The following is a 23,562-nucleotide window of genomic DNA, read 5'->3' as shown; positions in this document are numbered from 1 at the left end:
ATGTCGGATAGTATGTTATTTTAAAATACACAATTGTTTTTGCTAGAAAGCGTGCAGTTATTGCAAACACTTCGACACAGTTCCAAATTTTCGACGGATAACTGTGTCGAAGTGTTAGCATTAACTGCACGCTTTCCAGCAAGGATAATTGTGTATTTCAAAACTAGATAGTATCCGACATTCGGTGCACTACCTTATTTATTAAATTGTATTGATATAAACAAGTTAATACGACTACTTACCTTTCAAACGGTCTGCTCGACGGTTACTTCCGGTGTGTGTATATCCATCACGTGATTTTGATTGTACCCCTTGTGTCTATGACTCAGAAAAATTTAAGTGCATTAAAATGCAGGGTTAATTTTCTACAACTGTCAAATTCAATTTGCATACCTATTTTCGTATTCAACCGGATGTGACGTACCATGATGTGGTGGTACTACACTTAAAAACAAAATAAAACACAGTATTTGAGGTAAATAAAAATCACAAAATCTAAGTATACCACGTGTCAATTCCAATCTAAAGAATTTTAGATATTACCAAAGACAACCTCAGAAAAGATTCGAACAGTCACATTATGTTGAGAAGTTGGACCATGTTTAGGTATATTTTGAAACGGAATTCATAAACAAGGGTGTGCTTTTTACACAGAATCTGCTTCAACAGAGTTATGGATAAGAATAACTAAAATCAACACAACTTTCTTTTTTTTTGTTACAATCCAAAATTGTTTGACCGACACTATATAATAGTGTCTCAACTAACAATTAACATAGTTTTTGCTTTCTTAGATCTACAGATACCAGGATAATTCTGTTTTGTATTTTTATCGGTTTATTATAATCCTGATAATTACATTTTACCTATGCGTGTATTTGCATGGAGGATGATTTGTACATATTTGGAGATTCTTACCCTGCCAATTCGCACATGGTCCAGCTTATTTAAGTTTATTCAATTTCATCTATTTCAGTTTGTAAATTAGTTTTGATAAATAAAGGCAACAGTAGTATACCGCTGTTCAAAACTCATAAATCCATGGACAAAAAACAAAATCGGGGTAACAAACTAAAACTGAGGGAAACGCATTAAATATAAGAGGAGAAAATTTTGAGATTTATACACCAATAGACTACTGTCCGTTTAATTTGAAGTAGAATCTATGATTTGATTTTTTTAACACTACTTTTAAGCACCACATTTTGGCTATTTCGTGGCGGCCAGTTTTTATTGGTGGAAGAAGCCGGAGTGCCCGGAGTAAAACCACTTCGATGGGAAAACTGACAATCCTAGACAATTAAGATTTGAGTCGAGTGGAGTTCGAACTCGCAACCTCAGTGTTGACTGGCTAGTGATTAAAGTAGTAACTTCGTAGAACACGCGGCCACCGAGGCCCCAAGAATCTAGGACACACATGACGATTTTAATTTTAAAATTAACAATTTCCCCAACCTTAGTAGCAGTTTACCAATATCACCTGCATATGGGATACATATTTCCCAACTTAATCGATATTCGAGAGCTTGTAGCTGCTACTCATTCTTTGTAAAACGTCATCAGTGTCCGAGTAGAAAGCAGATGAACCAGGGGTATGTCAAAGAACGCCTCGTTCTTTTTCTTAAAAAAATTCATCGGAAGGTACAAAGACCTTGTTGAAAAATATTCCGTATCAACTAAGCAAATAATATACGATGAGTTTGAAGTATAGATTCTAGGTACTGACGTTGTTTATCATCTTAATAAAATGTTATAGTATTTCTTATTTTTCTTCACAATTATACTTTTCACCGATTAGTCTTTTTTTGGTTGTGTTCTTGACATGGATCCATACTTATACATCCCGTTGTGTAATTTTGTTATTTTACTTTTTATGTATTTAACACCTCTCAATTTTATTGATGAAACACCCATATTTTCGGAATAGTCCATACACATACCACAAGACGCAGATACTCTTTCATATAGTTAAAGCTATGACGTCGTTTACGAAACTTACAGTTGAATTTGGTCAATGAATTCACATGCTTAATCAATCTCATCGACCAAAGTATTGCTAAGCACCTGTCTTACTTCCTTGAAAAAATGTTTTTGTCCTCGCAGATAAATCCCCCAAAAAAGTCTTTATTGTGTCTTTTTGCATCTACTACTTGGCAAAGAATGAAGTATTCACAATTCACAATCTCACCATATACCATCCACTTCACTTATCGAAGATGAAATCCTTAACTATCATAGGTCTGATCTATGTTCCTTGTGAATTGCAACCAAAGATATAGTACTGGATCTGCAGTATCCGTATTTAAGATGACATAAATGTTCTTACAAACATTTTTATATTGCTTCGCATATGCTTCTCAAAACCTTTTTCTAAATTATAAAAAATAATTTTATCATCGATCTTACCTGGTTGGGATCAGATTCAGATACTGTTAATGTGCATACAATCTAAGTCTCTTTCCTTTTACAACAGTACTGAACATTTTACTTTTCTATCCGTTACACATCAATTCCCCAGTTCAAGCATAAACACAAATTTAAAATAAAGGTCCTGGTTTGTTTCATAAAAAAACCCAGAGGCATACATTAGCTTCTTGGTAAAACTGAAGTAAAGGTGATGATTTACTTAACCTTTATGTTACCCTATCTAGATGAAGTTGTTTCATTACATTATTCAAAGTGTTGTGACTGTTGAACGCATCTATCGGAATATGACAGTTGTTTTCAATTCGTTTGATATGTATGAGCTTTTGATTTTGCCATTTCATACAGATACAGTTTAGTCAGCCTCATATCTTGACTAGCCACTAGAAGTAAAAATGAGGTTTGGTTGAGAACACAAATTAACGACAAAAGAGAGGATTTAATGCCAGTGAAGCATCACACTAGTTTCTACATATGGAGTTTATATTTTCCAAGTGATACGATATTTCCGAGCTTCCATTGCCTAACGAATTCATAGAGAGAAGATTTCAAGAAAGCTATTGAACCAAAAGTTTCTAGCTGTGAAGTTGAAATCAACCGTTAGAAAAATTTATGCACGACATCGCGAGTTGTTTGGCTATTATGCAATATCTGTTTCTTAGATGGCGACTGATATATGAATAAGAAGATGTGGTATGAACAGAAATGAAAAACCTCTTTATCTCAGTCACAATGTATAAAAAGTAAACAATAGAATAATCGGTCCAGTTGTCATAACCATAGTGCTATCCTCTTTTTCTAGAATATGATATATCGAATAATACTTATCACCCGGGTTTTACACTTAAATCAGAACCACGACGGATATGCGCCCAATGTAGAGCGGCACTTGATATCACCTGTGTTTTTGGGGTGTTTTTTTGTGGGAATTTGTGTTGATTTGTATTTAGTTTTCAATGTTGTATTTTGTAAAATAAAGGCAACAGTAGTATATATTGCTTTTTAAAAGTCATCAATCGGTTGAGAGAAAACAAACTAAAAACGAGGGAACACATCAACAATAAGAGAAAAATTACTTTTGTAAACATTTGTTTTTCTTTTGTTCGTATGTCTTTTTTTGTCAAGGCAATGCCTGTTTGTTCACAACTTCTAGTTGTAATTTCCATGTGTTACCTTTCAGGTCTATTTCATGCATGGAAAAATGTGTATTTATGATAGGCGAAAAAAAACTTCAAACAAGAGATGTTTCACACGAAGATGCATCATTCGTATGATGAAAATACAGTTAACATACATACAAGTATATAAATGAGGACTGGTGGGTGTCCAAGTCTAGTTATTATTTAGAGATGATATTCTGAGTCTTTTTGTACTAAGTCACTACTCTATTAACAAGTATATAATTAAGGACTGGTGGGTGTCCAAGTCTAGTTATTATTTAGACATGATATTCTGAGTCTTTTTGTACTAAGTCACTTCTCTAGTATTTTCAAAATGTAAAGAATGTTTTCTTAGACACGTTTAAACTTAAATTTTGCATAGTTTCGTCGGTTAATACCCAAATTGTGCAGTTTAAAGTACTAGAAATTCAATGCTTATGTGAATGTATTATCAAATTAGTCATAAGAAAATGTGTTACTATAGATCATAAATGATGCAATACAATTTGAAAATGTGAAATTTTTATCATAAACTTGTAGTTAGTTTAATATAAGAGTGGTCTTTCTTTTACAACAAAAAAACTAAGAAAAATGATGTGGTGCATAGTTTAAAGGATGCTTTAAAATCAAGCTATTTTTGTTATATATGTCTTTACTTGAGTTTCAAACTAAGCTCATTCTCTTGGGGTGAAATATCAGTGCTTCATCAGTTTTCGATTTGATTCCAAGATCTTTGAATCATAGACTATGATAGGTAAATATAGTATAGTTATCAATATTTTGAAACCACAGTTTCTATCTTCAAAAAGTTTTTAAAATGTTTAGTATAAGTAGAATTACTTCGGTGATTTCTATCAATTTTTTTTATTCGAAGCCACCATTATTTTGAACATGTTGGATTTTTAATTAGTATGTCTTACATATAATCAGGCACTGCGTCTTCACTAATTCTATTTAGCTTTTAATAAGGCCGTACGGTGACCTATAGATGGTAATATTTGTGTCATTTTGGTCTTTTGTGTATAGTTGTCTCATTGGCAATCATACCACATCTTCGAGACAAAAAAATTATCAATATCCATTTTACATTAAAATGTTTTAGGAAGTACACAGAGTAATTTTAACTTCATGATTCAAACCTAATTTTTTGATATACGAGCTCAAAGACCAAGCTAAAGGCAATTCCCCATGGATCATACATGTGAAAGCTACTATATGTTACCTCACAGGGAAATGACAACGGTTCCAATAGATAAGACAGGGTCAATAGAACAAATTAAATATAGTATCATGACTTTATCTACATATGGATAATTTTGGAATGCAAAGCAAACCGGTCTTGGCTAGAAAAATGTTTTGGATCTTTGAAGTAGAAATTTGACCATATATTCAATAGGTTTAATAAACTGTTACTTTTCTTTTTTTATTTAATCTTGCGTGATTCAAAAATTTTACAAAAATATCGTTTGGAACGTATGAATATACTGATGGAACAAAATGTGTCTATTAACACACTTTCCATATTTTTCGAATACCAATTTCTCTCAACAATCAAATGTTCTGGAATCATATGTAGATTATGGTTTGGATTTCTGAAGTAAAGAATGAGGTCAAGATTTAATCTGGTTACAAATCGAAAAAATGATTTCAGAAAAAAAAAATCCTTTTAAGATTGCGTTGAAATTTTGAGTTTATGGTTCAAAATTGAAAAAAGATATGGTATGCATGCCAATACTACAACTATCTTGACTTCATCTATCTGTTATGTCTGCTACACAACCGTTATTATTTTGCATTTTACCAGAATAGAATACATTTAAGGTAAAGCTAGACATCATATCTTTATAAATGAAAAAGCTAAAACAAGGGCTGTGCGATATTTCAGTTCGCAAAGTTTTTCAATCATGTTTTGAACTGAAATAAAAATGATAAAGTAATAGCTTTACAAAACTATAACTGTTTCCAAGACAAATATTTTATTTTCCATTCCACAGGAGCATCATATCTAAGTTCGTCAGAGTTTTATAATTAAAGTTTGTCATATGAGCTCTTTTCCAACATCTAATGCTGGGAAACATCTCGTATCTAGAATGTTTTTTTCATTGCATGCAACCAGTATGATATTAATCTCAAATGGAAATCGGTAATGAGTCATTTTTTGTCATTTTTTTTTTATTAACTTTAACAATCATTTTGTATCTTTCATCTCTTCATTTAACCACAGAATTTGCACTTGAAGATTCACTTTAAACTGAATATATCCCAGCCTGGCTAGGTACTTTTCTAGATATCCTATGATATTCAATAAATTTGACTGTTTTCTGTTCCGGTCATTAACTGTACTATACCATTATTCGCAGGTCACGCTTAAGATAAAGAATTGGTGAATATTACTGAGTTCATATGTCTACATGTTAGTACAGCGGTAGTTCAAGATATAAAACCATTGACATACTAGTGTCTAATTTTCTGTTTATCTGAGAACTCAAGGGACGTGGTAGGGTTCTTCTTACGCCATGGTGGTCCAGTTAGGTGTTTTGATTCTTACGTTATGTACTCTAATTGGTATGTCAGTGTTTGTCAATAATTTGTCTATGTAATTTCTTTTACATTTTTGCAAATTTGTTTTGAAATATTGCCGTGAATTTATCTTTTTTTCTCCTGCTTTTTTTTTGTTGAATAAAGTTATATAAATCAAAGTAATTCTTCTTTGAGAAATGACTGTAAACAAAGACGTTAAAGAAAAACAAATCATTATATATGTGTTAAAAAAACCCAATTACTTTACGGGTAAATAATTTAATATCTTTTGCCCTTATATTATAGAGTGGGAAATCGAAGTTGACAAACACACGATGTTTTGGTATGAATTTGAAATTATCGAAATGAATTGTACCCTTCACTTAAAAGTTTTGGATTCTCATAAATTCTATGTATAACTTTTGGACTAGTTTGAATCTCGGTCTATTTCTGTAATTTATTCTTACATACTTTTGATTTTTTAACCCTGTATGCGTACATTGCCTATGTAAATTTTAAAATTGTTTGTATGCACATTGAACGACAAATTTATGTGACGTATATAATTTTTCTGACGTCAGACACTCAAATCAATCCATGTGTTCGTATATAGTAGATGTTTTTGTGTTCTGTTAAATTGTTCCTTTTAAAATTGTTATACGATTATGACTGATGTACCCATATTTTGACTATTTTATTAATTGTGACTGTTTATTTAACGCATCATGTAAATGTAGCGGAATTTGATGAGACTGTTATTAAAGTAAGAGGGTTAGCGCTATAGAACCAGGTTTAGTCCACCATTTTCTACATTTGAAAATGCCTGTACCAAGTCAGGAATATGACAGGTCTTGTCCATTCGTTTTTGATGCGTTTTGTTTTTTGATTTTGCCATGTGATTATGGACTTTCCAAATTGATTTTCCTCTGAGTTCAGTATTTTTGTGATTTTACTTTTTATTACACACTGACTGTGTAGTATTAGATATTCTGATCGTAATTTGTTTTGTTTTTAGAAGTACAGAGTTCTTCGCCTCCATTGTCAGATGAAGAGATAAGGTCGGTATTATCCTTTTATCACATTTATAAAATGGAACCTTGATAAAATATGGGTGACTTTTTAATTTCGAATTCGATATTGAAAATCCTACAATTTTCTTTTTCTGTTTTATAAAGCTATCCTTATTGGCATTGTGAACAAACTGTTCGAGCTATTGCTAAACATATTTGATTTCAATTGCCTTGTTACAAAATTATAATATAACACAAAATTTACAATAATTTTGTATATTTGTAGCCGTTTGTCACCTGACCTTCAGGTTCAGTTTGTACTACCATCGCATTCACTTCAACAACATCACACACGTGTAGGATTCAAAAGTCGCTATGTGGACCATGCTGGACGTATCTATTCAACTAGACCTTCTGGTGCCAGTATAACGGTAGATGCAACAACAACAGTTAGTGATTTAGCCCTGTCCAAGGTAATACATCTAACATTTTAAAAACTGAGATATCAGCGAGATATTCAATGAAAATACATGACTTATGAAAAATAAGACTCCAACATTTAAGGGTTTTGTAACTGTGATCTTGATTGTGAATTTTACAACGTTCATATAGTATTCTATTAGTATAGTTGCAATTTTTGATGTGCATTTATATTTATTGAAAAAACACACATTATATATACATTATATAGTTCATAAAATTTAAAGATGTATTAACACTGATATTTAATATTTCTTTTATTCAATTAATGATATATAAATTCGGTGTATTTACTGTCTTCTGATTGGTTTAAAGTATTAATCTTATTTTTGATGTTGTCAATTTTTATGGCGACACGCCTTATTTTTGATAGAAATTTATTTATAATGAATGGTAATAATTTATTTTGAATTTATTGAACTATAAAATTAATTTTTGACTCATTACATTTTACATAATCAGCTTCGCGGTTTATTCAAGGTGAAGATTAAAGATTAAATTTTATGGTTCAATACATTCAAAATAAATAATAGCCATTCATTAAAAAAGATAGGTATAATCAAATCAGTGTGTCGAAACATTTTCTAATATTCCCGAGAATATTCAGTCCTTGGCTCGATGTTATCGGTAGTTTAGAACATGCATAAATTCTCAATTGCAATGGCGTGATTCTTTTTCAGGCCTGTACAATTATTGCATTGATGACCAGACATATGTCATCATCAACCTTCAATCTTGTTTCCAGAGCACATGGTGTCGGTATTTTTGCAAAGTCAGAGGGAATGGGAGTTTATCCTGAAAACGCCAACCTTAGAGATACTGCACAATGTCGTGGTAGGTCAACGAATTCAGTTTATATTAAATGGTTTTTTTTTCTGTAAGATGCTCCTCATGTATGATAATTTAATGCTTTTATGTAGAATTAACGTAGTTGCAAGTCTTCAAAACTATATTTTATTTACCTCCACATCCGTTCTTAACCTTTGTTTTTATATCCTTTTTCATCTTTTACAGGTACATGTAGCGGTTCATGTCAACATACTTGTACTTTTGATGGAAGAAAATATGACTCCATCGCTGGTCTGACAAATACAAGATCTGTTGTATTGGATGATAATATTGTTTGTAATGCCCAAGATCCTTATGGGCACCAGGAAAATGTTCTAGTTCATGAATTTTCCCATCAAGTTCATAAATATATGTCAACAACAGACAGAAACAGGGTATATATGATAAACAATTTTAACACATGTCTTCTTGAGTAGTAAATCGAGATTATCATATGAGGAACACAATTTTCACCTGTAAAGACCAAATTAGTTAAACACATAAGCAAATGAGTTTGTTTTTCTGTGTTTCTTGTTGCATCTACATTGTCTGGTATTAAAGAGTCCTTTTTAGGCCTCCCTTGACATATTTCAGTGTTGCTTATTGTTTAAATGGTATCAAATGTATATACATAACATCCTTCCAAACGTTTTCCCTTTAAAATAAAAGGTTTAATCCAAATATTGCAGATATAAATGTTAGTAGCGGTACACTTTACACTCTGCGATTTTTTTTTTTAATGTTTGGTGACAAAATTATGAATTGTACATATTTCTTATACGATACATAAGCAGTTGACGACAGTGATTGTTTATCAGTATTGATAATGCTATAAAAATTTTGGCACAAATTAGGTATCAATTTGATAAAAAAAAAAAAAAGAAACAAGACCTTTAAAACCGTTATAGAAGAATAACCTCTTAAAGTCATTTTGTATTTTGTTACTAAAGTTTCTTTTTTCTTTTAGTGATTATGTTCTTGCCTGGCGTTCTAAAACTAATAATATTTTACTGCCTCCGTTTACAAATCAAAGGGCGTCAATCCTTTAAGAATGACAAATACATCTAAAATGAGTGCATTACGGTTAAGGTAAAAAATAAAAAACAAACTTTATATTACAGTTAGAGTATATCTTCAATTACATTAAACAACGTCATGTGTGGAAAGATGGATATGGTACAGCTAACTCAGCTGAGTACTGGGCTGAAGCATCATCGTCTTTCTTCCATACAGTAACACGAAGTGGCTATCATAGTCCAGCTGTAGGAATGGATGAGTAAGTTTTTAAAATGCATTGAATTAATTTGACACCTAATAAATCAAATAATTAGCAGAAAAGGAAGGAAGTGAACATAATCGGAATCACAAGGTCTCTGGAGACCTGATGCGTACATTTCTCTCATGAAAAAAAATTGTGTTTGTGTCAGAAGCGATACTTATGTTTTAACACTAAGGTTTTTCTCCACCAGGTGTAGATTATCATAGATCGTGTTGTTTTGCACTTTGACTGTATCATATGTAGATAAACTTATCATAGATACCAGGACTAAATTTTAAATAAAAGCCAGACGCGCGTTTCGTCTACAAAAGACTCATCAGTGACGCTCGAATCCAAAAAAGTTAAATAGGCCAAATAAAGTACGAAGTTGAAGAGCATTGAGGACCAAAATTCCGAAAAGTTTTGCCAAATACAGCTAAGGTAAATAAAGGCAACAGTAGTATACCGCTGTTCAAAACTCATAAATCCATGGACAAAAACCAAAATCGGGATAACAAACTAAAACCGAGGGAAACGCATTAAATATGAGAGGAGAACAACGACATAACACAAAAATGTAACACACACAGAAACGGATCGAGCATCAGACAAAATCCCACGAGAATAACAAATATTACATCAAAATCAAATACATGAATTTGGGATAGACAAGTACTGTGACACGTCTTATCGCAAGAGAAAACAAACGACACAACGTTAAAATGTAATACACACAGAAACGAACTATAATATAACAATGGCCATATTCCTGACTTGGTACAGGGCATTTTTTAAGGAAAAAAATGGTGGGTTACCTTTGCCTGAGGTAGAAAAGCCTTAGTATTTCAAATTTCTAAATTAAAAGCCCAACTATAGTATCATCTTCTAGAATTGTGTGTTGACTGAGATATGTAAACCCCTTGGTTTGTAGCAAGTAATTTCGTTTCTGAATGAGTAAATTGAGGTTATTATTCTTGTCAACGAGTTTTATATTTGAGGCAGACAATCCTGTCGGTATAGTTCCCTCACCTGAAATACGTATAAACTAATTGAAACATAATTTTGGTACTACCAAAAAAGGACAAAAGAATCAACAATATGAATATTTGATAAACTTTAAATTAAATATTGGTTTTTTTTCATATTGTGTTACAGAATGTATTGTAAGAATTTTGAGTATAAAACAAGTCGGTTAACAGGGCCATAAAATTCGTCCAGATACTTTTTCGAAAACTATAAAAACTGCATTGAATTACAAATCAAACACAGAAATAAGACATCAACAGATTATTTGCAGCAAACGCTAAACATAGTAGAAAACTAATAATCATATCAGTATTCAATGTTTCATTCTTTTAAAATGTGTACCTTTTTTATTAGTGTTCTTCGACGAGCATATTTAATTGAATAGCCAATTTCGCCTTCTCATTCGCATGTCACTCAGAAATGCAAGTGTACAAAAAACATCAAACATCTCATACTGCTTTTACGTAATGGCAAAACTTAATACTTAATACTGATTCTACGAGTAGAAATGTCTCGTTGCCAAAGAACAAACTGAAGGTTTGTTTCTCCTTTGAGATATTAATGACAGCACATTAATGTTTACTCGACCCTTCAGGTTCACTTGAAGACTAATTGATATGTTCTTCGTCCCCTCTTAATTGATCTTGTGTCATTATGATCGAAGAATAAATGTAATTTAGTGAAATATTCGATTGTTTCAGGTGTAGTTTTAATCACGTATGTAGATCGGAAAGTGAAAACAGACAATGGATAAAGACTCATGATGTATGGCTGTATAACTTGTTGGTGAAAGTTTACACTAATAACCGACCATCAACACCTAGTGGTCTAAAAGTGTGCATGTAAACAACTGAATCATAATGAATTATATGAAACTTTCAAAACGTACTGAGATATAAAGTTATAAGCATATCAAATTTGTGTTTCCTCCTTATAAAAATAAGAAGATGTGGTATGATTGCAAATGAAATAACTATCCACCAAAGTTCAAATTAAGGGGATGCAAGTCTTTTCAATTGGAAGCTGGCCTATTTATTTCTTGTGTATTGAAACTACGTATTTTACCCTTTTTCGTATGGGCCGTTAGTAGCTGACTATACGGTATGAATTTACATAAGGTGGCTAAAAGTTGTTTACTTCAAAATCATTTAGACTATGGTGAATATTTTTATGTTCTTTTTCACGGGTTCAACCGAACATAAAGCATTTCTTTTCTATACAATGCTCAATGACACAAATATTTTTATGGGATGTAGTTTTGCAGCATCCAATCGTTTAAGAATACATTCGGAACATAATAACAACATGTGAACAAAAATTTAGAATGGCAGGTGTTACACAAAAACCGTCCTTATCACATTCTCTTCACTAGAAAATTGACCAACAGCCTGCACAATCTATAAAATACAAATACAAAAATTAGAAACAAATCACAACTAAACATGTAAATGAATGAAAACGGACAATTGAATAAATATTGTAACTTTGAACAGCGTACATTTGCATCTGTTGAATTGTACTATTAGTTTATTAGAATTATCTGATACGTGTGGGAGACAGTACCTATAGAACAAAAATTGTTTTTTAAAACAAAAACAACAAAAAAATTTAAAAAAAAATTCAAACAGACCTTAACAACAATTGAATTAAACGTATAGACTGATTGAATGCAAACCGTCGAATGATTTAAATTCCCGCTTTGTATGCACGGTTGAATCCACCTGTGCAAATAACTACGCATAACGGTATTCGTTACGCCTTATAACGAAAAGAAATTTATGTATCCTTGGAAATCACACAATGACTCGTTAATTGTAAATGTAACAATTTGATCTAAACGCCTTGCGATGGGATTGTGAAAAAAAAACCAAAAAACTGTGAAATGGGGAAATAAAATAAAGAACATGTAAATCGTCACATGTGTCATAAATATAGTTTAAATATGTCAATCTGATTAATTGTCAAGAAACAATTAATAAAATGGCGCTGTGGTTCTTCGAATTGTGCGTTTTTAATATCCACTTTGTATCTTCCTTTCGTCTTGTTATCATTCTGATATTGTTAGTATCCCTAATGTCAATTTTCAAGATAAATCAGATTCAAGCCCATACTTGTAGAGTGAGTGACATGCCATCATCATTATACAATAAAATAATAAAATGAAGTTCAATTAGCTAAGACTAAACACAACAGTAGAATGGTGAAAAACGACAATCGACGAACAGACAATTTCAAACACTATTTAGAAAAACATAGACTGAGCAACATCGACACAACCCAAAACCATTTGCTGCAAATGCATACATTGTATCTGCTGCACAATTTGCATCCGTCAAATAGAAATCGGTCATAGTTTCAAAAGGAGATAATTATCAATCAAACGACGATGTCACAATTTATCATCTTTAACCTATATATGACACATATATTTTATGGTGGCGTCAAAAAAGAACATTCGGGGGGATGAATTCAACGTAGCCACTAGAAACCCTTCGTCCATTAACTTTTCTTAAAGCAGCAACCTTCTCATAATGAAGCCATAATAGTAAAATGTATTATTAAAATTACCGAACTGTAAGGTTGATTAAAAAAGTCAATAAAACCTTACAAAATAAAATGAAAGACTATACCAAACAACGGGCAGAAATGTAATAAAACTGTCATAAATCTGACTTGGAACAAGTATTTTCATTTTGGTTGAGTTTAACCTGGTTAACGATACCATTTGATAAACGATAAATCTGGAGAAAATCGTACTAACTTCTAGCACATTACTACAAAGAAAAGAAGGTAAACAATAGGAAAGCTGAAATCTTCTTTTTTCAAATACTTTATCGTCAATATCTAGATTAATATCTGGATAAGAAGCAAACTTAACTGAATTTGTTGTGGTGTTCTTTATTATATTAAATTAATCTTAGATACCAGAATAAAAAATGTAATTCAGTCGCGTGTTTCGTCTATAAAAGACTTATAATAAGTTATATGACATATATAAGACTCATCAGTGAAGCTTAACACTAAAATGTTATGGGGACGTATTATGAAGTTTAAGTGCTTTGAGGACCCAAAATTTTGAAATGTTTTCCAAATACAGCCTCGGTGGTGGCCTAGTCGTCTAAGTAGTTACTACTGTAATCACTGGCAAGTCAACACCTAGGTTGTGAGCCCCGTTCGTGTGGGTGCACTCGACTTCAATCTTAATTGACAAGGAATATCAAAGGCAGGTGGTTTTCTCCGGGCACTCCGGCTTCCTCCACCAATACAAACTGGCCGCATCGAAGTAGCCTGAATACTGTGTTTTAAAGTGGCGTTAAAACACCAATATCACATCACCAAATTGAATTGTCGGCTCTCCCTTGACACAATTTGCGAGTATGGTCTTGAGGAAACGATGATAGTGTGTCGGAAGGGGGCGATTAAGTGTTAAGAGTGGGCCATATCTCTTGCACGTTAAATCCTTGTAGATTTCGAAAAGGAGCAGGCTAATGCCTCTACAAGGCAACACTGACACCCGCAAAGTGGAAAAGGATTAATAAAAGTTGAAAAACATGTTTCTCAATCCACTATAAATGAATATGTTTAAACTAACTCACCATATGACAAGTTCGATGGGATATATAAATTAACAGTCACTGCACTTTCAATTATTGAGCGAAAGGAATATTTCTATAGAGCAGAACCTAAAGTTAAACAAGAATAATGCTAGCTTTTTTCATTAAAAGTGGCGTTAAAACACCAATATCACATCACCAAATTGAATTTTCGGCTCTCCCTTGACACCATTTGCGAGTATGGTCTTGAGGAAACGATGATAGTCTGTCGGAAGGGGGCGATTAAGTGTTAAGAGTTGGCCATATCTCTTGCACGTTAAAGACACCCTTGTAGATTTCGAAAATGAGTAGGGTAATGCCACTACAAGGCAGTACTCGCACCCGCAAAGTGGAAAAGGATTAATATAAGTTGAAAAACTTGTTTCCCAATCCATTAAAAATAAATATGGTTAAACTAACTGACCATATGACAAGTTCGATGGGATACATAAATTAATAAACACTGCACTTTCAATTATTGAGTGAAAGGAATATTTCTATAGAGCAGAACCTAAAGTTTAACAAGAATAATGCTAGCTTTTTTTTCATTCTTCATGAAAAGCTTCGGTATGATATGTGTCATATATCAATTATTTAAGCAAGAAGAGGAGTTTATTCTGGTTCTAATAAAAGTATGATATATTCTTTCCAAAATAAGATATTTGTTTCCATTCTTCTTTTCATTAGTTGCCATTGACTTTGATCTAGCTGTCAGTTACTGCGAGTACTATCAAATCTGTAGCCTGCTCTGTCCGGTCCGTGTTTTTGGTAATCATTTTTCACCATTGTATCGATCTGATCAGTTAAGCACGATTCAACTGTACTTATATAATGTTTTTACACCACTGTTCTAGATTGAGCGTTCAAAAGAATAGGTACCCACGCCGCATTCTCACATTCTGTGTTTGCCTTTCCCAAGTCTGGAGAGAATAGTTCATTGGTTTTCGTTGTCAAAAATTTGAATTCGATACAATAAACTAGTAGCAAAATCGTATTCATAAACTTGATCTCGCACACTCTAACTGTTGATGATTATTAGATTGAAGACTTTTCTTATTCTTGAACTCTTATTCCAAAATATGCACGAATAAATCACATGTATTGCATAATATTTGATCTAGCTTATCTTATTAGAACTTTCGAAACGTGACAGAAATGTAGTGCAACTGTTTTACCATGATATTCGATTTTTTTGCTCTGGTGTTGTGTATCCTGAATGGTACGTAAAGCAGATTGTTTTTATAATTTGAGTCATTTATATCGTTTGATAATGGAAAATAATGTATAATTAAGGATCATTCTATAAGTATTTAAATGTTAATCTATGTGCAGTTTTTATCCATAACAAAGTCGTATATCGTTGGTACATACAATAGTATCAGATAATAGTTTGATGCATTAAGCTGTCTGAAGTTAGTTGGCATAAAGACACAATAGTTTAAGCCTTTTATTTTTATCTGGTATATTTTTAACCTTAAAATGAGGCTTATAATTATTCTTACAATGAGGTGATATTTGTGATATTTGTTCTACCATAACATTTCTAAGGATGTTTCATTTGAAAAAACAGGATAACTATAAAAGAAAAACACAAAAAAACACATAAGAAATACTTAGTTTCGGACAAATTACTTTCTTTTGTGACAATTTATTTACAGGAATTGGATGTTTATCACCTCATATCTCAAACAAAGACACAAGGTAGTATTAGAAGTTCTAGTATTTAACTGATCTGTAGATAATTAAAAATGGTTCACGATTGTCTCTGTATGAATTGTAAAACGTGCAACCAAACGTGATAAAAAGAAAGAAAACAATAAAACTGAGCTCTGAGGAAACTCACAAAGGAAAGTCCTTAAACAAATGTCACAAGCAAAAGCTCAAACAAAGCAAACGAACTTATAACAACTGTAATATTCCTGACTTTTCTGATGTAGAAAATAAAATTCAATTGAATCTGGTTTAATTGCTAGCTAAATCGCTTCATTGTATGACGAAAAAAAGAAATCAGGAAAAATCTCGATATCACTATTTGGTCTTCAACCTATTAAATCAAAATTTGGTTTGAGTCTCTTATTCATCTCTATCTGATTATTCTGTGTAAATAATTTAATTTATAAATAGTAAATGACTTATATTTTTAATTGTGTGAATGATATGTATTACTTAAAAACATAAGTTACAAACGGAAGTTTCTTTTGAAATTTTATTTTGGGTTTGTGTTCTGATGAAATAAATGATAAATTACTTATAACTGATAATGCATTTTAGAAATGTTATCGATACATCAAACATAAGGGAGGGGATGGAAGTTTCTCATAATAAGAAGCCGTTACTGGACAAATATAATTGAAATATTTTTGTTTAACCTTATAAAGTGTATCTTCTTTAGCCCTAGATAGTACTTTATTCCTGAAACATGACAATTTAACACATGTGGTTTATATTTAGGGTTTTTTTGTATAGCGTTTCTTTGATATCATATGGAATTTCAATATGGTTTCTTTTTGATTTGTGGATATATTTTCACAAGAATAACAAAGAATTAACACTAAAATAAAAGAAATAAGATGAGTCCATCCATATACTGAATTACAAATTGTGATGTTCAAACACAATGCCTGAAATAAAATAAATAGTAGAAATAAATTTAGTTTAAACATATTGTATAATTGTATTAGAGCAGACAACAAGTTTTGCAATTTATTAACGTACTCCGTCATGTGATAAGGCTACATAATTGTGGTCGTAATCCTGTTGTTTAATCATATTCATAGAATGCATGTTAACTTTTCAATTTAACCTAATTCACTTGTGGAAGTTTAAATATATATGAACTTCTCAAGATTCATTTATTTTCGTGGGTACCAATTTTCGTGAATAGAAAAAACTATATTCACGGATATTATAATTCATGGTTTTGACAAAGTTCACATGCATTCTTTTAGAAAATTTGCATTTCGTTGAACATTTAAATTCGTTGTTACCCTTTACCCACGAATTTCCACAAACATTGGTATCCAACGAATACTAATGCACATTATCAATATTTTCAAAATGAAAGCAATCAGGAACATTGAAATTCCAAAAGTTATGCCAATGATTTAAAAAAAAGTTTTATTCTAAATACATAAGATTAATTTCAAGCAGTCGATTAGTTATATCGTTTCTGTAAATTTCAACTTATTATTTACTGACTGAGAGTGATTAGCGATTAAATGTTTTTCGACAAAAATCATATTAGGCAATATTATACATAAATGATTGAAAGTGGAATTATGTTTGTAGTAGTATACCACCTGGACTTCGTCATACACGGGTAGGATTTAAGCACCGATGGGTTAATCAATCCGGAGGATGTTACACAACTCAACCTAATGGTTCGAGTATAGCTGTCGATGCTACAACAACAGTTAGTGACGAGGCTCTTAGCAAAGTAAGTCAGTTCCAAAGATAGTTAGACTTAATTTAAACATATTTTAATTACATAAATGAAGAAATCAAGAAAAAGTTCGATATCACTATATGGTCTTCAACCTATTAAATCAAAGTTTGGTTTGAGTTTCTTATTTATCTCTATCTGATTATATTGTGTAAATAATTAGATAATATATAAATAGTAAACGACTTATATTTATAACTGTGTGAATGATATGAATTACTTTTAAAAAACATAAGTTACAAACGGAAGTTTCTTTGGAATTTTTTTTGGGGGTTTGTGTTCTGGTAAAATAAGGGATATACATTATCTATCCCAACAAAAACATACATTATTCAATTATATATAACAAAGTTTTCAGATGAACGTCTATTAGAAATTTACACATTGACAGTGTACATGGGTCAAATATCCTTTTAAGATACAAAACATGAAAAGAGTTAAACACAAAATTGAAAATGGAAACAGGTAGTGTGTCAATAAGGCAACAACCTGATCAAAGATTAAAAAATGACTCAAAAGTAAAAGAGGGGCGAAAGATACCAAATGGACATTCAAATTCATAGATCGAAATAAACTAACAACGCTAAAGAAGAAGAAAAGACAAACATAGAAAACTTATGAATAAGCATCACGAACCCCACCCAAATCTGGTGGTGATCACCGGTGCTCCGAAAGGGTTGGAAGAGTAACAGGACTTTGTTGTTATATTAAGCTTATGTTTTCTTTAGGCATGCACTATTATCGGATTAATGATCAAACATATGTCTACAGAAATATTTGACTACAGCTCCAGAGGACATGGAGTAGGTGTTTTTGCAAAATCAGATGGAATGGGAGTGTATCCAGAAAACGCTAACGTCAGAGATACACCAGAGTGTCATAGTATGTTTATTCTCCGGCAAGGCAATGTTTTACTGCTATCATTAGCGTTTGTGTGATACATTGAACAACTGTTTAAAACCCAATATAAAAGAGAAGATGTGGTATGATTGCCAATGAGACAACTATCCACAAAAGACCAAAATGACACAGACATTAACAACTATAGGTCACCGTATGGCCTTCAACAATTGGCAAAGCCTATACCGCATAGTCAGCTAAAAAAGGCCCCGATAAGACAATGTAAAACAAACAATTCAAACGAAAAAACTAACGGCCTTACTTATGTAAAAAAATGAACGAAAAACAAATATGTAACACATAAACTAACGTCAACCACTGAATTACAGGCTCCTGACTTGGGACAGGCACATACATGAATAATGTGGCGGGGTTGAACATGTTAGCCGGATCCCAACCCTCCCCTAACCTGTGACAGTGTTATAACAGAACAAGGTTTAGAAGAAGCGGGTTATATAGTAGCGGGTAATATAGTTTTTGGCCAGTTCATCTGTCAGTCAGTCAATTAGACAGTTTTATAATCATTGAAATAGAAATACTCAATATCGGATCGCAAACTTACTTTAAAAGTGAAAGCTTCTGGGTGTTTTTAATTCATTGGATTTAGAGGCAATTACCAGGGAACATATTTATACCTTGCTTCGATACGTGGTCAAATATAATGAGAAGAGGTTCCCTACCAACATCAAGGTCACAATCAATCTCAAATTAGATCGTCTACAAACTGTCTTTATTGGGTCTGTTTAGTTAACGCATCAATGTAAATATAACAGAATTTAATGAGACTATCATCAAAGTGAGAGGGTTAGCGCTATAAAACCAGGTTTAATCCACCAATTTTCTACATTTGAAAATGCCTGTACCACATCAGGAACATGACAGTTTTTTTCCATGCGTTTTCGATGCGTTTTGTCATGTCATTATGGACTTTCCAAAATGAATTTTCTCTAAGATCAGTATTTTGGTGTTTTTACTTCTTAGTATTGTCACAAGGATGGTGAATCATTGGCAATCCAAACCACCACCATCTTCCTTTTTTCTAACATAATAGCACCACCTATTTGTGTGGGGCAGGGATTAAGGGTATATATGAATTTGCTCACTAATATTTTTTCATTTCTAATCAAGTTTTGTAAACAGTTTATTTCAAAAGATTTTGTTTCATCCTTACAACGTCAAAGTGAAATGTTGATTTCATATTTTTGACTTGGTTTGAGTATGTATTTAATTTGTACTTTAGAACGAGTCAGGGAAGAATGAAAATTCTTTATACACTTTGATAGTTTCAGTGCATGAGTATATCAGATACATGAAAACTAATACAACACACTGCACAGATTTATAGTATACGAGGATTCTTTATTCGCACATGGATCAGTCCAGCCTTTTGAATGACATGATGACATTTTATTACAAATGATTTTTTAATAAATATTGACAAATGTTTCATTGATTCAATCTTTTTGAAATAAATGTTGCTAAATGAATTGAGATGATTCAGATTTTGATTTTACAAGTGATACACTGCAATGTGATTCTTGCTGTTTAGTGACAAAACGAGCATGGTCACTATTTGTTATCTTTATATTTTCTACAATTATTGCATAAGGGCTATTTATTTATATTTAAATGTAATATATCTTCTGTTCACAGAAATGTGTAATGGTACATGTTCACATACATGTACATTCGATGGGAGGAAGTATGCTTCAATTGCTGGTCTAACTAATTCAAGGTCCGTTGTCTTAGATGATAACATTTTGTGTAATAACAAGGATCCTTACAATCGTAAAGAGAGTATTTGTGTGCATGAGTTTGGCCATCAAGTTTTTAAACACTTACCAACATCATACAAAAACAGGGTATATGATTGTATTCAATTGTAGTCAAAATGATCCATTGTTTTATGTTGTAAAAAAACTTAAATGTTAAGCCAACAACATCATAAATCATATAATAATATACATTGCATAAAATGCAGATGCTCCGTGTTGAAGTCCGCACTTTGACCTGAATTGGTATACTTTAGTTGTCTCATTAGCATTTATTCCAAATCTTCGTATATCTATATTATACTTATCGATATACAAATAACATTGTTTGAAAATAGCTTAGCTTGATCGAATTGGTTTTTTTTTCTGTAATTATAAATCAACAGTCAAAAACAACAAAGATACAAGTAACAAAAGACTGACGGCAGTTGGTAAAAAAAAGGACGAAAGATACCAGAGGGACAGTCAAACTCATAGATCGAAAACAAAAAACACCTGACAAATAAAAAAGACGAACAGACAAACAAAAGTTCACAAGACACAACATAGAAACTAAAGACTAAACAACACGAACCCCACCAAAAAATAGGGGTGATCTCAAGTGCTCCGGAAGGATAGGCAGATCCTGCTCCACATGTGGCACCCGTAGTGTTGCTTATGTAATAACAAATCCGGTAGGTCATATTCATGAAAGGGAAGTGTATTGTAGTTACGACGCAAGGAACATATCCGATATCATTTGTGAAACGGTTATTCAATAACGGTCAAACAACTCGTAATGGCGTCCGTAAAATTTTCGAAGTCATGATTTCAACTTCACCATTTTGAAAAATTGGTTTAATAGCTTCCTTGTGAGCATCAACCCTCTATCAAGATAAACCAGAAGGACAAACGAGACAATTCGAAAGCAACGCACAAAAAACGAACATCGAACCTTTGAAAATAGATAGAATATAGAATATAGAATTCAAAAAGCAATAGCAAATAACATATTTGATAAATATTTGTACAACATACGATTGGGAATAGAATTTGTCTTTCTCGTATTTAAAAATGTTGTTATATGTTTGACAATTCGCATAGTGATGATATTTGTATACAAATGTTTTTATTTATTTTAAACCAGTAATTTAAGCCTTAGTGAATACATAAAAAAAAACTTAATCAATATATTAAACAATTTATGTTATAAATTAATAGAATAAATTCCATATGCTTTATATAACTAGTTTAAGTTTTGTTTCAGTTTGATTATATCTACCATTATGATAAACAACACAAAATTTGGAAGGACGGATATGGTATGGCTACCTCTGCCGAGTTTTGGGCTGAAGCAACATCTGCTTGGTTTCATACTGCCGTATACCCAGGCCTTCATAGCCCTTCAGTAGGATTAGACTTGTGAGTAATTATCAGAAATCAAAATATCACTAGTTTATTTGATATTTGATAGGGTCTTTTAACTGTTGTCTCCAGAACTTCTTTTTATTATTATGCAATAAAAAATAAAAGGTTTGTGTTTGGAGGACGGAATCCTTTCCTTATATATATATATATTGTAATGTATTTCTTTTTTTTTATATACTCAGTGTTAATAACTTTTTCTTTAAATCCGGTGTGACAAAAAGTTCTTATTACATTAATTTACTCTTTTACGACACATATTTGTAACAAAATAACTAAATACTATAGGTAATGGTTGAATGTCTGTTCTAAATGCGATGTATGTTCTAATATATATTAAAATTATAAATTGCCTGAGTTTGTATATTTGTTCTGGGGGAAAAAATAACATTGTTTATGAACTATAACTTATTATTTCATTTAATATAATCTTACATTGCCAAAAGCATTATTCCAAAAAAAAAAAAAATATTTTCAACCAATTACATTCGTGTAAACAATCATTTTTTACCAAATCGCAGAAAAACGAAACATTCAAAACATCCCATTTTACAATTCTATTATTAAATCTGCAAATTGTTATGAAAAAAAATCAAACGAATAAAGGCTCCGTAAAGAAAATCTTTATATTATGAGCTGCTACGTAATAACCAATCGTACCTTCAATTTATTTTTGGAAATAAGAACCGTCATCTAAAATGTTTTTCATTGGTACATTGTATGAATGAAATTAAATATATATATATAATAGACCACTTTCGAGTTCATCCGTCACCGGCAAAAACTCGTCAATTATACACGCCTTTATGACGTCATTTATCAGATAGAGGGGCTCGCCTGTATCCCTGCACTATTTACGTTCATCAAGCGTCTTAGTGATCGTCTTTGTGCAGGATAAACTAGAAATAATGGTTGCTCTGTAGGTACTTACTGACATTTCTCTAATGACAGCAGTGTTGATTGTCAATTTTGAGAATTCAATTTGCCGAATAATTCGTACAAGATAGAATTATAGTTTTCCAACCACTCGCTCAACATTGGAAGGAAGTGACGACGCCCCTAAACGCACAAATGACGATGATAAAGGCGCGTATAATTGACGAGTTTTTTCCGGTGACGGATGAACTCGAAAGTGGTCTATTGTGGAAAAAGTGCTTTAATAACCAGCTACGACAGTAAGAGAAAATGCATGTTTTATAGCCGAATTACATTTTAACATAAGTCTTCCTCATAACAAGAGGTTTACACTGACATATTTATTATTTTTAAATCTGATGATTTAAACGGCTTTAATTTTGGGTTTTTTCAAAAAGATTCATATTTCATTTTAGTTCTACAACTTTTAGTCACATATCATTTTCATTCAAAAGAATGTTATTGTCTCTTATAAATAAAAAAAATGTATATTAAGAATAACATAATTACTACTTACAGTATCCATAACTAAACTTTGATTGAAAATCGCATTTGTACTCGTGTTTATGCTTATTCTTACTTCATTAACATGTATTTAACTTTATTCAACTTTTCTTAGAGTTAATTTTCCTTTTTAGGTGCAATTTTGATCAGGTTTGCGGTTCAGAGATGGAAAATAGACAGTGGCTGAGAACCCATGACCCATCTTTGTATAACTTGCTGAGTAAAGTGTACACAAACAATCAACCATATTTACCAAGTGGCCTTAAAGTTTGCATATAAATAAATATTTCTCACACTAAAATGTTGAATTTCAATCATTTAAGAAA

The 23,562-nt window shown here is 31.8% G+C and overlaps 2 protein-coding genes across 2 annotated transcripts; both read left to right on the top strand.

Moving 5' to 3' along the window:
• Positions 1–5,982: 5,982 nt before the first annotated feature.
• Positions 5,983–11,623, top strand: LOC134705033 (uncharacterized). The gene is made up of 7 exons (XM_063563801.1): positions 5,983–6,149; positions 7,120–7,162; positions 7,401–7,587; positions 8,275–8,428; positions 8,609–8,817; positions 9,544–9,698; positions 11,408–11,623. Exons 1-7 carry the CDS (start codon positions 6,101–6,103, stop codon positions 11,550–11,552), a joined length of 942 nt encoding a protein of 313 aa, XP_063419871.1. The 5' UTR covers positions 5,983–6,100; the 3' UTR covers positions 11,553–11,623.
• A 3,816-nt stretch (positions 11,624–15,439) lies between these two features.
• Positions 15,440–23,524, top strand: LOC134705032 (uncharacterized). The gene is made up of 7 exons (XM_063563800.1): positions 15,440–15,518; positions 15,958–16,000; positions 17,588–17,735; positions 18,470–18,623; positions 20,295–20,503; positions 21,660–21,814; positions 23,371–23,524. Exons 1-7 carry the CDS (start codon positions 15,476–15,478, stop codon positions 23,513–23,515), a joined length of 897 nt encoding a protein of 298 aa, XP_063419870.1. The 5' UTR covers positions 15,440–15,475; the 3' UTR covers positions 23,516–23,524.
• Positions 23,525–23,562: the final 38 nt, after the last annotated feature.

The sequence above is a fragment of the Mytilus trossulus genome, chromosome 2 (genome assembly GCF_036588685.1).
Source record: "Mytilus trossulus isolate FHL-02 chromosome 2, PNRI_Mtr1.1.1.hap1, whole genome shotgun sequence".
Lineage (NCBI taxonomy): Eukaryota > Metazoa > Mollusca > Bivalvia > Mytilida > Mytilidae > Mytilus > Mytilus trossulus.
Note: the sequence above shows the minus strand (reverse complement) of the source record. Positions and strands in the feature narration are given on the sequence as shown.

Bases quoted from the DNA above. Each gene is read 5' to 3' on its own strand.
- LOC134705033 (XM_063563801.1), top strand. From the start codon at position 6,101: ATGGTGGTCCAGTTAGGTGTTTTGATTCTTACGTTATGTACTCTAATT. The intron at 8,429-8,608 runs GTAGGTCAACGA...CATCTTTTACAG, and splicing joins AGATACTGCACAATGTCGTG to GTACATGTAGCGGTTCATGT. The intron at 8,818-9,543 runs GTATATATGATA...TTTATATTACAG, and splicing joins CAACAACAGACAGAAACAGG to TTAGAGTATATCTTCAATTA.
- LOC134705032 (XM_063563800.1), top strand. From the start codon at position 15,476: ATGATATTCGATTTTTTTGCTCTGGTGTTGTGTATCCTGAATG. The intron at 16,001-17,587 runs GTAGTATTAGAA...TTATGTTTGTAG, and splicing joins ATCTCAAACAAAGACACAAG to TAGTATACCACCTGGACTTC. The intron at 18,624-20,294 runs GTATGTTTATTC...TTCTGTTCACAG, and splicing joins AGATACACCAGAGTGTCATA to AAATGTGTAATGGTACATGT.